A 13,656-nucleotide genomic window follows, 5' to 3' on the forward strand; every position below is an offset into this window, starting at 1 on the left:
TTTTTTTGTTAAACCCCTAACTCTATGTTCTCTCTACTTTTTTCTTGCCATAATAGCTTCATCCGGCATAGTTCTGTGTAGCTGGAGGCAAAAGCTCTGCTGCTGCCGTAGAGAACTTAAGTTATATATGATACAGTTGGACCTTTTAAAGTCCCAACGTTAAAAGTTATTATGCCTTTTGTACCATGACTTTAAACTGGTTTTTCCTTTTCTCCTACACTGTTTACATTCTGACCATTGCTGTACTTTATAAATTGTAATGTTCATTTTACTGTTGTAAGCTGCTCATTCACTGTTGAAAAGCATTGAAATTTCATTTTGTATACACTCTGTGTATACAGGATGACAATAAAATGTATCTATGTCTAAGCCTTTTTATTAGAGTTTGGTCCTGTTTCTCTGTTAGACCATAGCTATATGCTCAGCTTTGACTACGGTAACTGTATCTGCTCTGTTCCATCTGTTTTGAAAAGAAAAACTGGCTAATAGCTTGACTGTTTCACTGCTAGACAGACACTAATGGAGTTAGTTTTACCATCAGCTTTTTTTAAAGTGCGTATTGACCTAGTGCATCAGAAAAGCTTGATGGAAACAGCAAAATAAAAAAAAACTCCCTCAAATTTGCAAAAAGGTTTTTAAGATCACTTAAATCGGTCTTGTCTTTGAGAAAAATGGCTAATGCATAAAACGCAAGATGAAAACACTTTTTTCAAATAATTTCTGATTCAACAAACTTTTACTTCATGTGACTTATCAACTTTTTCTGCTGTCGCCATCTCTTGGGATGTTCCTACTATTTGTGTCGACATGGCTGGAAGCAACATCACCATTACTAGCTGTTAAAGTAAGAGCAACTTGCCTGTTAGCAATATATTCATTAAAACTGTTATCCATTACTGATCTGTGGTCAGTGTCAGATTGCAGCCTCTACTTATTTTATTACAGTTTACTACAGTCATGTGTAACTTAATGATAACATTACACTTTGCGGTGATTGATTAATTCGTTTTAAGCCCAATTGGAAACACCGAAAAATATATTTTTTTCCTTTTTTATAAATTTTTTTAAGTTTGCTTAAAATGTGCATATAATTTCTATGGAAACAGGCTAATGTTACCTTCTCTAAGAGAAAAAGTATTTATAAATCACTGCATCTATTTTCCCTATGTCTGTCTGCTTTTGTCTCCTTGACCCTGCAGTCGGCCTCAGGAGATGGCCGCTCACACTGAGCCTGGTTCTGCTGCAGGTTTCTTCCTGTTAAAACTGAGTTTGTCCTCTCCACTGTCGCTGCATGCATGCTGTTGGATTAATGTAAGAAGAACGACACAATGCAGACAATGCTGTCAATGCTTATCTTGGAAAGTCAATGACTGGATGCACTCAGCTGGTTTTCTCTTGATAGAAACCTTTGAAACATGTTGACTGTATGATTTGATTGAATTGTTTCTGTAAAATACCATGAAATTACATGTATTATGAATTGGTGCCATATAAATGACTGAATTGAACTGAATTATATCTTCTCAGAAATATAAAGCATCCTCTTGCCTTTGTAAATCTCTGATTCTTCAGATTATAATACTGACAAAGATACTAATTATTTCTAAATATTGTTGCTTAGCATAGCTTATTAACTGCTACTGTGAAACTGGGTGTTTCATAATTACGTTAAATCAGTTGTCAAAGTTGTGGGAATCACATTTCTCCCTAAAGCAGAAGATCAAAATCAATGCTGGACTTTGGATGGTTTTATTGTTTTTATCTTTCTTTCCTTCCTTCCTTCCTTCCTTCCTTCCTTCCTTCCTTCCTTCCTTCCTTCCTTCCTTCCTTCCTTCCTTCCTTCCTTCCTTCCTTCCTTCCTTCCTTCCTTCCTTCCTTCCTTCCTTCCTTCCTTCCTTCCTTCCATCCATCCCTCCATCCAAAGTCTACACATGATTATAGTTTCTGGGTTGTTGGTTGGGAGTGATGTTGCTAATCAGCTAGATGCTAAGACAGCTAAAAACCACCTATACATGCCTACATTTATTGGCCAGACCAACTACACTGAAAAAAAAAATAATGCAACCATTTTTGCCATTTTATTAAATTATGTTTAGTTACTTTTACACAATTGTTCATTTTAGCCGGCATATAACAATTGTGTTAGAGTAACTAAATATGATTAAGTAAATGCCAATTTTGCAAGATGCACATCCATGGAAGATTTAAACCCAGGACCTTCTTGTGTGTGGTTGTGTGTAGGACACATCAATTAGTTTTAAGGTAAACATTTGATGTATTTTCCATAACAACTACGCAGAAAATTAATTAGTCTGCCTTCACCTCACATACCTGAGCGTTGGTGAAGAATAATTAAATTAATTTTTAATTATCCAAAACGCTCGCAGCTCAGGTGAAAATGTTATAAAAGAACAGCAAAACAAACATGCCCTCAGAGATTATACTGTCATACGCCATTTTTTAGACTTTTATATGGAGTGTTTGAATTCTGAATGAAAAATTATAATTATTTTCTTCGGCTTTACACTCATTGGCGTTTTACATATAGTCGTGGTCTTTACAGCATATCAGGTAGAGTTATTTAATGATTTCTGTTCGTAAAAGAAAAAGAAGCACTTATTTTACTGTTAGTGCTAACAAGGATTGGATTTGCCTAATTTAGTCAAAATCGCTTGGATGTTAGTGTTTAGAAAACACATCCAGGAACTTGTTTTAAATAGAAATGTCTTTTTTTTCTCTGTTATGATGAACCTGCAAGAGTTACTAAGTTTTTTCCAAGTAGATAAGTCAGGTTGAACATAATGGAAGTTAACAATTGGCACAGTTGTCCTCTTTGATTGCAGCAGTTGTATGCTGCAAAGTTAGTAAAGTGGCAAAATTACAACTTTTATCTTAAAAGTGAGCGTGGTGAAAATTTGTGATATCTATGGTATGGCTCTGTTATTAGGCAAAACCGTAGAGGAAGTATACACATCTTATTAAGGGGAAAAAAAGCCTTTATTGATGCCCCTAAAAAGATTGAGCTTCTTATTCTTTCTGACAGCCAAAAGGGAGAGGGTAGATCAAACTGATAGCAATGCCGGTAGTGATATTTTAAAATTGAAATTCTTTAAATTAGGTTAAAGTATTTTAGTTTGTGACTCATTTGCTTAAAAATGCGTAAATTAAAAAAAATATTAATTTTATCAAACTAAAAAATCTGCGTTTTCATTTGACGTAGCATCCAACGCTTATAATAATAATGGGATGTCTTATGTTTAACATCATCAGTGGCCCCTCACACCCCCACTATGGACTCCCTGCTGCCCTCTGGGAAGAGGCTGCAGCATTCAATGCAGCTCCAAAACAGCTTCTCGCCCACCACCATCAGACAGCTGAATGTTGAATAAACTCTAAATAATGTCACAGACTCTGCATCAAACTGAACATATCAATGTGGGGGGTTTTTTGCACCATATTTTTTTCTCCCAGAATGTTTACATTTGATCACTGCTGCACTAAGAAAATAGAAATCTCATGAGAGCTGTAAAAAACGAAATTTCGTTTTGTACACACTTTGTGTATACAAAATAAAAAATAAATGTTGTCTAAGTCTAAGGTCTTATGAATGGAGATATCAGCTGGGTAAAATTTACGAACCTCAGGGATTTAGACTTAAGAACTTTTAATTTTTTTGAAACAATAATCTAAGTTTCATCCAGATTCAGACAGTTTAGCCACAATGCTAACACTAAAGGAAAACCTACACGAAGCAGACAGACATTACCAATGAATGGACCAACTTTGCCATCAAGTTAAACATTTACATGCCACCCTTTAAGAATCTAAATATATAATAATAAGAAGAGCTTTAGCCGTATTTCATCAGTATTTAAATGGGAAAAAAATCTTGTTTTTGGTATTTTTTTTTTACATGCAATGACAAAAAAGATTTAAAAAATATTTTAATCCAAATTATCTAGATTATTTTATATTTGTGTCTGTCGCCATTAAATGCATAAAGGAGATTTCTGTGTAATTTGTGTTGGGGAGTTTAAAACTATAAAAAAGGGGGGAAATTTTATTATGCTGACCTTTTGAGTGTTTATCCAGTTTTCAAGAAAGGAGGGTTGATCAATGTTGTGACATTATTGAAAATGATTTTTATTGGCTCATTTACACTGAATTGATATAAACATGTCCATGAAACAAAATGGTTCCAACATTTAAGAAAGGCATATTTTGATCATAAGCACAGAAAGAGTTCTGGAAACATAGGTTATCACAAACTGACCAAATGGGAACAAGAGTGCTTCCGCTACACAAAAACATCCTATAGAACAGGTTATAGTTAAGTCAGCTTCCATGTCTTAATTAAAGTACCCCTCCCTCTTCCTTTTTTGTGTCATTTATTTATTTATCATCATTTTTTTTTATTATATTTTGCTTTCTGACATGCAGTCAATGTTTTCCGGATTCCTTTTAGATCATTTCTCTCTCCTGATAGGAGGGGAAATTAAGTTCTCAGTCTTTGAAACCTCCAAGCAAGTGCTTCTCTGTTTGCTTGTTTGTTTTGTTGTTTGTTTATTTTTGTTTTTCCAGTGTGCAACCCTTTGGCCCTTTGGCGGCAGGAGCTAAAAGAGAAATTCCCAACCTTGTTGTGTTCTGAAGCATCTCCAGAATGTGTCCTCAAGAAAACAATCAGTCACAGAGGGTCCGTGCCCAATAAAATACCAAACAAAACAATAAGTTAATTTAAATAGATAAATAAATAGACAGAGGCCACATGCGAAATAATAAATTATAGCTTTAAACGGAACCAGCCCTGTGGTTGATAAAAGGCCAGCTGGCCTGGTGGAGAGCGCGTCTCCTCCTTATATTTGAGGAGGAAAATAAGAAGCCAGTTGCCTGCAGATGGAGAAGTATCCTGGTTTTGCTTTTGTTTTTTGTTTTTTTCCGACTGAATGCAAGTTAACTAAATGCAGGAAAAAAAAAATCTCTTGTCGCGGCAGCCCCGGCACTAAGTGAAGCTCATGGAGACTGTGTGCTCCAGCGCTTTGCGGCGCAGCGACGCGATGCTCGTCCCTCTCCAGACGTCACTGTCCGGGGAGCTGCACAGCTGAGGCGAGCCGGTCACGTTGGTCGGGCCGGAAAGGGATGCGGGCACCATCCCGGGGAACGTGGGTTGGTAGAGGTGCGACTGCAGCCCGGAACCGTTGGACGACATGTTGGACAGACCCATGGAGTTGGGCGGAGGCCCCGCGCCGAGGCTGCACTGGGACAGAGACTGAGCCATGGCCTGCTGCCGGCCCAGGGCGGGCGGTAGCTGGAGCTGAGACACGCCGGGCATCCCCGCTGTAGCCCAGCGGGTGTCGTTAGCGTGGAAGGAGCAGAGGCTGTCGCCCATAGCTGCCGCTGCGGCCGCTGCAGAGGGGAACTGGGGAAGGCCGTGGTGCGTGGGCAGAAGCGTCCCCGGGGCTCTGAATACGTTGGTGGTCTTCTTGCGCTTCTTCCACTTGGCGCGTCGGTTCTGGAACCAGACCTGCGGACCAGACAGTGATGAGTCAGAGGGAGATGATGCACTGACACATGCAGCCATGAAACAATGATGTGATCATCACCATAATGCAGCAAGCTGCAATAAATTAGCTAAAGGGAAACATTATAGACTGGAAAAAAATCGAAATCTAGGTAAGTCATTTTTTTCTTAAAATAAGTGCATTTGTTCTTGGATTGAGGAAGTAAAAGAGACATTTTACCAATGGAACAAGACAATTTACACTTAAAATGAGAATACACAATTGCATTGTCTTATTTCATTTGCATGTTATCTAAGAGTAAAAATACTCATTCCATTGGCAAACTGTCTCATTTAACCACTCAAATTAAGGGCAAATACACTTAATTTAAGGATATTTTACTTATTTCTAGATAGTTTTTCCAGTGTAAAGCCTACCAATAGACTGGAAGTATAAAATCCAATATATATATAGGCTATATATAATCAATTACTTTCCTCTTCCTTTTTATTTGACATGGAAAAGGAAATATCAAACCTATTTTTAGCCCCCTACAAATAAAGATAGGCTACATAAAATATGCAAAAAGTAAAATATTAATTTTAAACAATTTTTTTTTTTTTTTATGTACAATAATAAACATAATTCGTTTGCTGCTTATTTCCAGCGCACACACGCCTCTAACAAAGACAATATTCCAGGTGAAATCAATAGTTGGCTCTGGTAAGCAGTAGCTGTCTGTGATTAATGTGGAGATTTGCTTGAGAAAGCGGGCCGCGGTAATAAGAACGGGACCATCTCGCTCCCGGCGAAGCCAGCCGTGAAATCCGACCTGAAATGCATTACACCTCTGCAGGGCAGAAAGAAAACGCAATCTCTCATCGGATCTGAGCAGACAGAGCGCGCTGCGCCCCGTTATTAAGACGCGCGCCGCGCTGACAGGCGCACTGCTGAACACCTTCCTTCATTTCTGCCTCACTCTGAGCCGCATCATAAGAGCGGATGAGCATCATTTCACTAATTCTCATTTTATGCAAATGGTTGGGAAACTGGATGGGGCCATCCGATGCTAATAATGATTATTAGAATATTATTACACAGGGGAGCAGCTAAAGAAGCCTATAAATGCACAATGCGGCTTTTTTCCCAACTCTGCAGGAGAGTCGGTATTGGAAAGACTGCAGATAGCAAAAAAGCAATAGCGATAGTAGCATATAGGTACAAGCAAATTATAAAATAACACTGAGGATGCAATAAATGCATGACTGTGCTGATCAGCGGCCATTAAATGACTGTAATAAAGCTGCTATCAGTGTTTGGGTCCCTGTAGATCCATTATACGGGATGGGCAGGAAATGTAAGGCAATCTTAATTAGGCTGAATTAATGGCAGAACCCCTGCACTGCAATTTGGTTAAATACCTATAAAATGAGGGTTTAAAAAAAGAAAACTCAATTTGATATTAAGTCCTATAATTTTTTACAAGGGAATTTTTTTAAATCAATTTTATCTGCACAAACCTTTAAAAAAGGCTATGACTTATTAAATATTTACAATCAGCAAAATGTAAATAAATAACAATAATATGCAGTTAACGACTTTCAGTCATGAGTTGAATAATAGTTACAGTGTTTATATTAAGGGAAGCATCATTGTCCTTCACTTTTTTTTACTCATTATTGATATTATGCTATTTTGCTATAATTACAAGTTCAATTGCAAGAATAAAATCTGTGTTTCCGAATTGCATCCACGAACAGCAGAAAAATAATATTTAAACTCGAGCGCTAAAACAAAGTTGTGCTGTTTGGTTAAAGGAAAACATTTCTTCATTTGGTATCATTTGTTGTTGTTTTTAGACTTTAATTTAATGGGGAAAATAAAATGCATGAATAAATCAGCCACAAGAGGCGCAGATTTGTTTGTATAAGAAGAATCAGCCAACCTTAAGGTGACAAAATTTAACATTTTAGTTTTTTGTATTATTATTTTCTCAAAATTATAACAGATTAGAAATATTCATCTGAACGAAACAGTCTGGGATTTTTTTCTGCGGCAAGAATATTAAGTATTTATATTGCTTGTGTGATGTAGATTTAAAAACTAATTTAGTGACTTGGCGTTGGTGTTTAAATCGTTTTTTAATTGTTATTTTTATTTATTTTGGAGGATTTTTTTCTTTTTTGCTGCTTTCTTCTGATGATTATTTAAATTTATCTGGGATTAATTTACAAAGGAGTGCTCTTGGTGAGGAATTTTAAGTTTATTACATCAAATAAAACTATAGCTGTTTTTTTCCCCCCAGAATTTACCTTTTTGATTATTTTTTATTTTTATTAAAGGCGCCGCTTAGACAAATGTTTATTATCAGTTAACATATTAATTATAGCGCTCTTCCCTTTGATTCAGCAACTATTGTTGTTTTAGTGTTTTATTTTTACAGGAATATACATTAAAACAACAGATTTCTGTGCGGCCCACCTGAACTCTGGACTCCGTCAGACCGATCCGCAGAGCCAGCTCCTCCCGCATGAAGATGTCCGGATAGTGCGTTTTGGCGAAGCTGCGCTCCAGCTCGTTGAGCTGCGCCGGGGTGAAACGGGTCCGGTGCCGCTTCTGTTTCTGGCTCTGTTGCCCTCCGGACTGGTTCGGGTTGTTCCCGCTGCTGTTGTTCTGCTGTTGCTGCTGCTGTTGCTGCTTCTCCTGCTCCTTGCTGTTAACCTGCACCGGGTTGGATCCGGTTCCGCCGCTGATGTCGTCACCGGGGAGCATAGTGGCTCCTTCCACGCCGTCCGGACCGGGTCCAAGCTCCCCGGAGTGTCCTGGGTCAGGTCCGCCGCCGCCGAGCCTGCACTTCAGAGCCTCCCTGTGGCCCAGGAGCTCCGCCGCGGCATCCTTCATCCCTGAACATGAACAAGCAGAGCAGGTGAGAGCCAAGCTTATAGAGTGAAACTATAAAGAGAAACAACATGGTTAGATACACCTGGAAAAATGCATTACAGGAGAAAATGTTCAATTGGAAAGAACTGAAGCATTATTTTACGCATGCATTAAACCATCTAATAAAAACATTAAACATCAACGTCTAGCTCCTTTTTTAACCATGCACACTGCAATCTGCTCCTTAAATACTCTTTAATCAACTCGAGCACACTGAGATCTTAGAAAATTGTTAAATCAAATTAAAGCGTAATATAATAATAATAATTACTTTTCCAATCATTAGGCGAATTTAGCTCTGTTCAGGCACATTAGGACAATATATGGAGCAAATTGGACAATTTTCTGAGCTTGATTTAAGATTAGAAGTTCCTCCAGCTTACAGTAGAGTTGGAGACCGGAGTTTGGTGATGATAACTCACCGAGGCGAGCATCCAGGAGGTCGGCGTGAGAAAGCATTGCGCACCGCTCCAGGGCGAAATGCTATTCCCACACACGAAAACTAAAAAAAATAAATAAAAAACAACAAAAAAAATCTCTATGACTTTAACCTATTTAAGAAAAATATATGGCCTAAATGAAAGCAAATTCGGTTTGTGGTTAAAAGGGAGGTTCGTTGCATTATAATGTAGTTTAGAGGAACGGGGAGGCGCTTAGAGGCGGAATGAACCCATGAGCTCCTCCAATAGAGGACCAATCAGAGCCGAAGCCCCCAGCCCAGCCCATACCACCCACCTCCCACCTCCTCCTCATCCATCCGCGCGCCTCTCACTACTTCATTCCTCCTCGTTCCTGTAATTGGCTTTGATTTCTCCTCCAAATTAGTACAGCCAATAAAATAACCTGATTTAATATCTGAAGTCGAGGTTCGACCCGTTGGAGAAATGTTGGACCACAACATTTGTTTAATTGCGTGTGTTGTCCCTTGTTTAGTTTTTTTTTTTTTATTGTAGGCAACTGGAGCGAGTTTTGGAGTTATTCACTCTAAGGGGCGCCACAAATACACCTATTATTAAGCATTTCAACAACAAAACATGACTATGAACCGTTCTATGACATCAGTCGACCGGAACTGATACCCCCTATGACCATTTTAAGCACAAATAGCAAAACATGCACTATAAAAAAAGGTACTAAATAGAGCTACATGAAAGAAAATAATAATAAACAACAATAAAATAATAGATTAATTATCAATAACCCTTACATTCTGACCACATTTGGAATTAATTCCAAATAGAACATTTTAAATTCAATTATAGCTCACACATTAAATTTTGCAGTGTTAAAGTAACACTAAGAGGTAAATTTAACACCATCCAAGTGCATTTGGTCACTCTCTTAATTAGTGTTCAATTAACTCTCTACATAGTGTAGTAGTTGTTGTAATAACGGTAAAAGAGTCAATGTACTCTACATATTTAATGCTGTAGAATTTATTAATTGTAAGTGCACCTAAAAAGAAACTTATAATTCAAGAACTTAGCATATCGACTACGTCTGAGATGGATTCTAATGATGATTTCAAGGCAGGAATTTGGTGTTTTTGATAGCAAAATGGCGCAGAGATACATTTTGTAAAAAACTAAATGGAGTGAGTTTGAAGTTGCAAAATGCTGCATTAAAACAGCTCAGATTTTATGTAGACTTTAGCTTGACGAGAGAAACTTTCTCATCCACTATTCCTACTGTACATCAGTTCTTAACTCCTACTAGTGGAATATTATTATGTATTTCTCTCAAGGGCTGCATACCATAAAATGATATTGACCCAATAAATATGATTGATGCCTGATTGTATTTACATGTATACAAAAATAGAGGAGGAAAAAAAAACTTTTTGCCTTTAAAATGATTTTCCAACTTGAAATGCTTTGACTAGTTCTGCGAAACAGTGCACACAGTGCATATTGCAAATTTCTGACAACAATTATGATGGACAATGATGGGGACCAGTTTTACCAGAAACAAGAGTTCCTAGGAGCACATTCGATATGTGATAACTGGCATTATGTCACTGCACATGTTATCTTGGTTTGTTGCATACTTGTAACAATGGAGGTTAAATTTAATAAAGATAATTAGCACGGGCTTTTAAGCAAAACAGTTTATCTGGTTGGATGTTTACGTTTATCTAACAAAATGTCGGAATGGCGGCAGTGGTTAGGGTATAGAGCTTGGTATCCTGACGTTGTAAATTTAAAACCCTCTTCCACAGAATGCCACTCTGGGTCTCTGAGCAAGAGCTTTAATCCCACACTGCTGAAAAATAATGCAACCGCTTTTGGCATTTACTTAATCATATTTAACACAATTGTTTTATGCCCTACCCTGCTAACATGAAACTATTGTGTTAAAGTAACTAAATATGATTAAGGAAATGCTAAAAACGGTCGCATAATTTTTTTCAGTGCCACAATCTCAGCCCACTGCTCCCCTAGGGGATGGGTGAAATGCAGAGGTAAATTTCTCCAATGTGAGATTAATGAAGTTCATGTCAATTTGCCCAAACTACTTTATTTTTTTTAAATTTAAACTTTTGCAGCCTCCAAAATTCCTTTTTACAGTGTAGACCAATGGGACATGGTGTGGAATTATTCATGTAGATAAAAGCTGCACAAATGAACAATAAGTTTACATATTCTGCATTTTAGCATACATTTAAACTTTTCTCAATTTCCTATCACATTCCGTTATTTAATTAATGCCCAACACAGGAATTACATTAATGAACTAATGTTGGAAAACATAGAACATTGTAAAAACATTTTTTAATGATTTTAGTAGGCTATGAACAGAGGTGATATAAGGGTTTAAAATAAGGCATCTCTTAATTGTGCTAAAACAAGTTTTCTGGTGCTCCAGCGCATAGACAATACCCATTATACACACAGCAAGCACATTTAGAGCCAAATGCTACACTATAAAACAGAACTTTGTTTTTCATAAAACAGTATCTATCTAAATCATTTACATGTTTACAAATGTTACAAAAACAGTAAAGCTGATGTTTTGTAAAATGGATAAAAGTATAAAACCAGTTGAAAAGTTTCAAGAATTAAAGTTGTGCGTATATCTTAGACTCGTTTAGCACCTGTAATAAGTCCTTCTTAGTGTTTGTTAAGGATAAATATGATCACTATTTCAATTGTTCTTTAGGGAGAAGGGTAAAACAAAGCAATATCAGAATATTTTGTGGGGAATTTATGAAACTGATTTACAACATTTTAAAAACAGCATAGTCTAATTTAGTTTAGCTTTCGTTAAACCTGTATAATTGAAATGCAATATGATTAAAACCTGTTTATTTGATTTAGACAGTTTGTTTCTTCAGTGGAGTTGCACAGTTCCTGGTTGAATTAATCTCACTGCCCCTTTAAGATAGTGTTGAAACTGATAATTATTTCAGGATTTTTATTGCAAACCTTTCAGATCCATTATTATCAATAGGTTATTTATATTATTTTAATTTATGTGGTTATTATTATTATTATAGCACGTTGCTCAGCCTTCATGGTGATAATGTGCTTTATATAAATTGTCCCTTTAAAAAAATTAACCAAATACATTTTTCTGTAATAAGGTGACATTTGCAGAGTTGTTTCTCCATTCTGTCCCGCTATAAAAAATTGCCTGAAGGATAATATTATTTTTTTTCAAAAGAAAAAACAAATGATTTTTACATCTCTAAATCATCGCAAACGTGATAATCACAATAGATTTTCCATGCACACAAACAGCCTACAAGTCAGCAACACATTCAGAGACGTGGAGTAAAGAAAATCACACATGTTGGAGACAGATGTCGGCAGAGAGCAGATTTATTTATCATGCGCCACAATGGAGGCGTCCGAGCGTGAAGCCCGGGGTTCCTTTCTTTCTCCATCCGTCCAGACTCCGGTTGCTGCTGCTCATCTTTTATTTGTCTGCAATCTGGTGGCAGAACACCAAAGGGGAATAGATGGAGGATGTTTAGAGCGCCTTTTGCGCTCATCTCTGCTTTTCTTTAAGAAGGGATAACTAATTTAGATTATTTTTTATTTAATCTTCTTTATTTAGAAGTAGCTTTAATTGGATTCGGGTCGTTTTTTCCTCTTGAATATTTTTTGCTATATTCCTAAAATAAAAGGAGGAGTTATAATTATCATTACGCGCATATTTCCTAGGTTTTGGCCCAAAGAGCGCGCGGTGCCTGTGCGCACTTCTCCTGGCTCACCGGGTACAGCGAGGATGATTTAGATCCGTCACATGGCGCGATGATGGATTGTGCGCTTCGTTTTACGACTTTACACTAGTGCCACGCTTTTATAGCTGTGCGCAAACGGCTGGGAATGACTCCTCTCCAAGCAGCGGCTCTTATTTAACCTGAACAGCAGAGAGCAGATGATGAGATGTCAGGAAAAATGATGCGTCTGCAGAAAATAAAATAAAAAAAACGCCTCACAATTAAAATGTTCTGTATTCTTTAATGGTCAACAAGCGGTGCAAGATATTTTTTGAAATAAAATCAACCTATGTTGCGATGAAATTCTTTTGCTTTTTACAAATAAACAGGAAGGAACATGGCTTTAAATCTAACCCTTAATCAGGAATGTAGCACATTATTTTCCTGGTATTCAGCACCTTTAGACTTCTGGTCATTGGACGGTGACTGTGCAGACTTTATAAAGGTTGGCATTATTTGGAAACATATTTGCAAGAATTATCTTTTAACATGTATTTATTTTTCTAGTGCACCCAGACAACCGAACAACTGATACCCTGACAAAGTTAATGCAGCACATCTGTGTGGGGTGGGTGGTTTCGTTTTGGGCGCTTTGGGGATGAGAGCAACTTTTACACTGGTAAAAAGATCTGTTAGGACTTAGCCAAGAAAAGAAAACACACTATAAATAATTTGTAACATTTTCTGAGTTGAGATTTTGTAAGTAAAACAGATGGAATTTGCTCCCATTAATTAGGTGAATTCAAACCAATTTTAATCTTTTTTAATTCCAAACAGATTAGATTTTTGGCACATTGGGTTAGATCAGTGTTCCAACACAAGACTGTAAGATATGTTTTTTTTTTTAAATAGAAAACTATAGCAAACACAGTTTTATATATTTATGTTTTCTATATTATATACATATATATATATATATATATATATAGCAGAGAGTGCATCACAAATAGAAAGGAAACTCCTCATGCATCCCAAACGACACAATTTAATTAC

The 13,656-nt window shown here is 37.0% G+C and overlaps 1 protein-coding gene across 2 annotated transcripts; it reads right to left on the minus strand.

The window, feature by feature from the left end:
* Nucleotides 1–4,119: 4,119 nt before the first annotated feature.
* On the minus strand, nucleotides 4,120–9,046 carry otpa (orthopedia homeobox a). 2 transcript variants are annotated; one of them, XM_038292542.1, is made up of 3 exons: nucleotides 8,861–9,046; nucleotides 7,980–8,401; nucleotides 4,120–5,521 (listed from the first exon to the last, which is right to left on the minus strand). In XM_038292542.1, the coding sequence occupies exons 1-3, from the start codon at nucleotides 8,895–8,897 to the stop codon at nucleotides 5,000–5,002; spliced, it is 981 nt and encodes a 326-aa protein (XP_038148470.1). In that variant the 5' UTR covers nucleotides 8,898–9,046; the 3' UTR covers nucleotides 4,120–4,999. The 2 variants fall into 2 exon arrangements, with proteins under 2 accessions (XP_038148470.1, XP_038148469.1); XM_038292541.1 differs by having other exon boundaries at nucleotides 8,822–9,046.
* Between the last annotated feature and the right edge of the window lie 4,610 nt (nucleotides 9,047–13,656).

This window comes from Cyprinodon tularosa, unplaced genomic scaffold (assembly GCF_016077235.1).
Source record: "Cyprinodon tularosa strain WSP-4 unplaced genomic scaffold, ASM1607723v1 ctg313, whole genome shotgun sequence".
Lineage (NCBI taxonomy): Eukaryota > Metazoa > Chordata > Actinopteri > Cyprinodontiformes > Cyprinodontidae > Cyprinodon > Cyprinodon tularosa.

Bases quoted from the DNA above. Each gene is read 5' to 3' on its own strand.
- otpa (XM_038292541.1), bottom strand. From the start codon at position 8,897: ATGCTTTCTCACGCCGACCTCCTGGATGCTCGCCTCGGTGAGTTATCA. The intron at 8,402-8,821 runs GTAAGCTGGAGG...GTTCATGTTCAG, and splicing joins CTCCGGTCTCCAACTCTACT to GGATGAAGGATGCCGCGGCG. The intron at 5,522-7,979 runs GTGGGCCGCACA...TCTGGTCCGCAG, and splicing joins TGACGGAGTCCAGAGTTCAG to GTCTGGTTCCAGAACCGACG.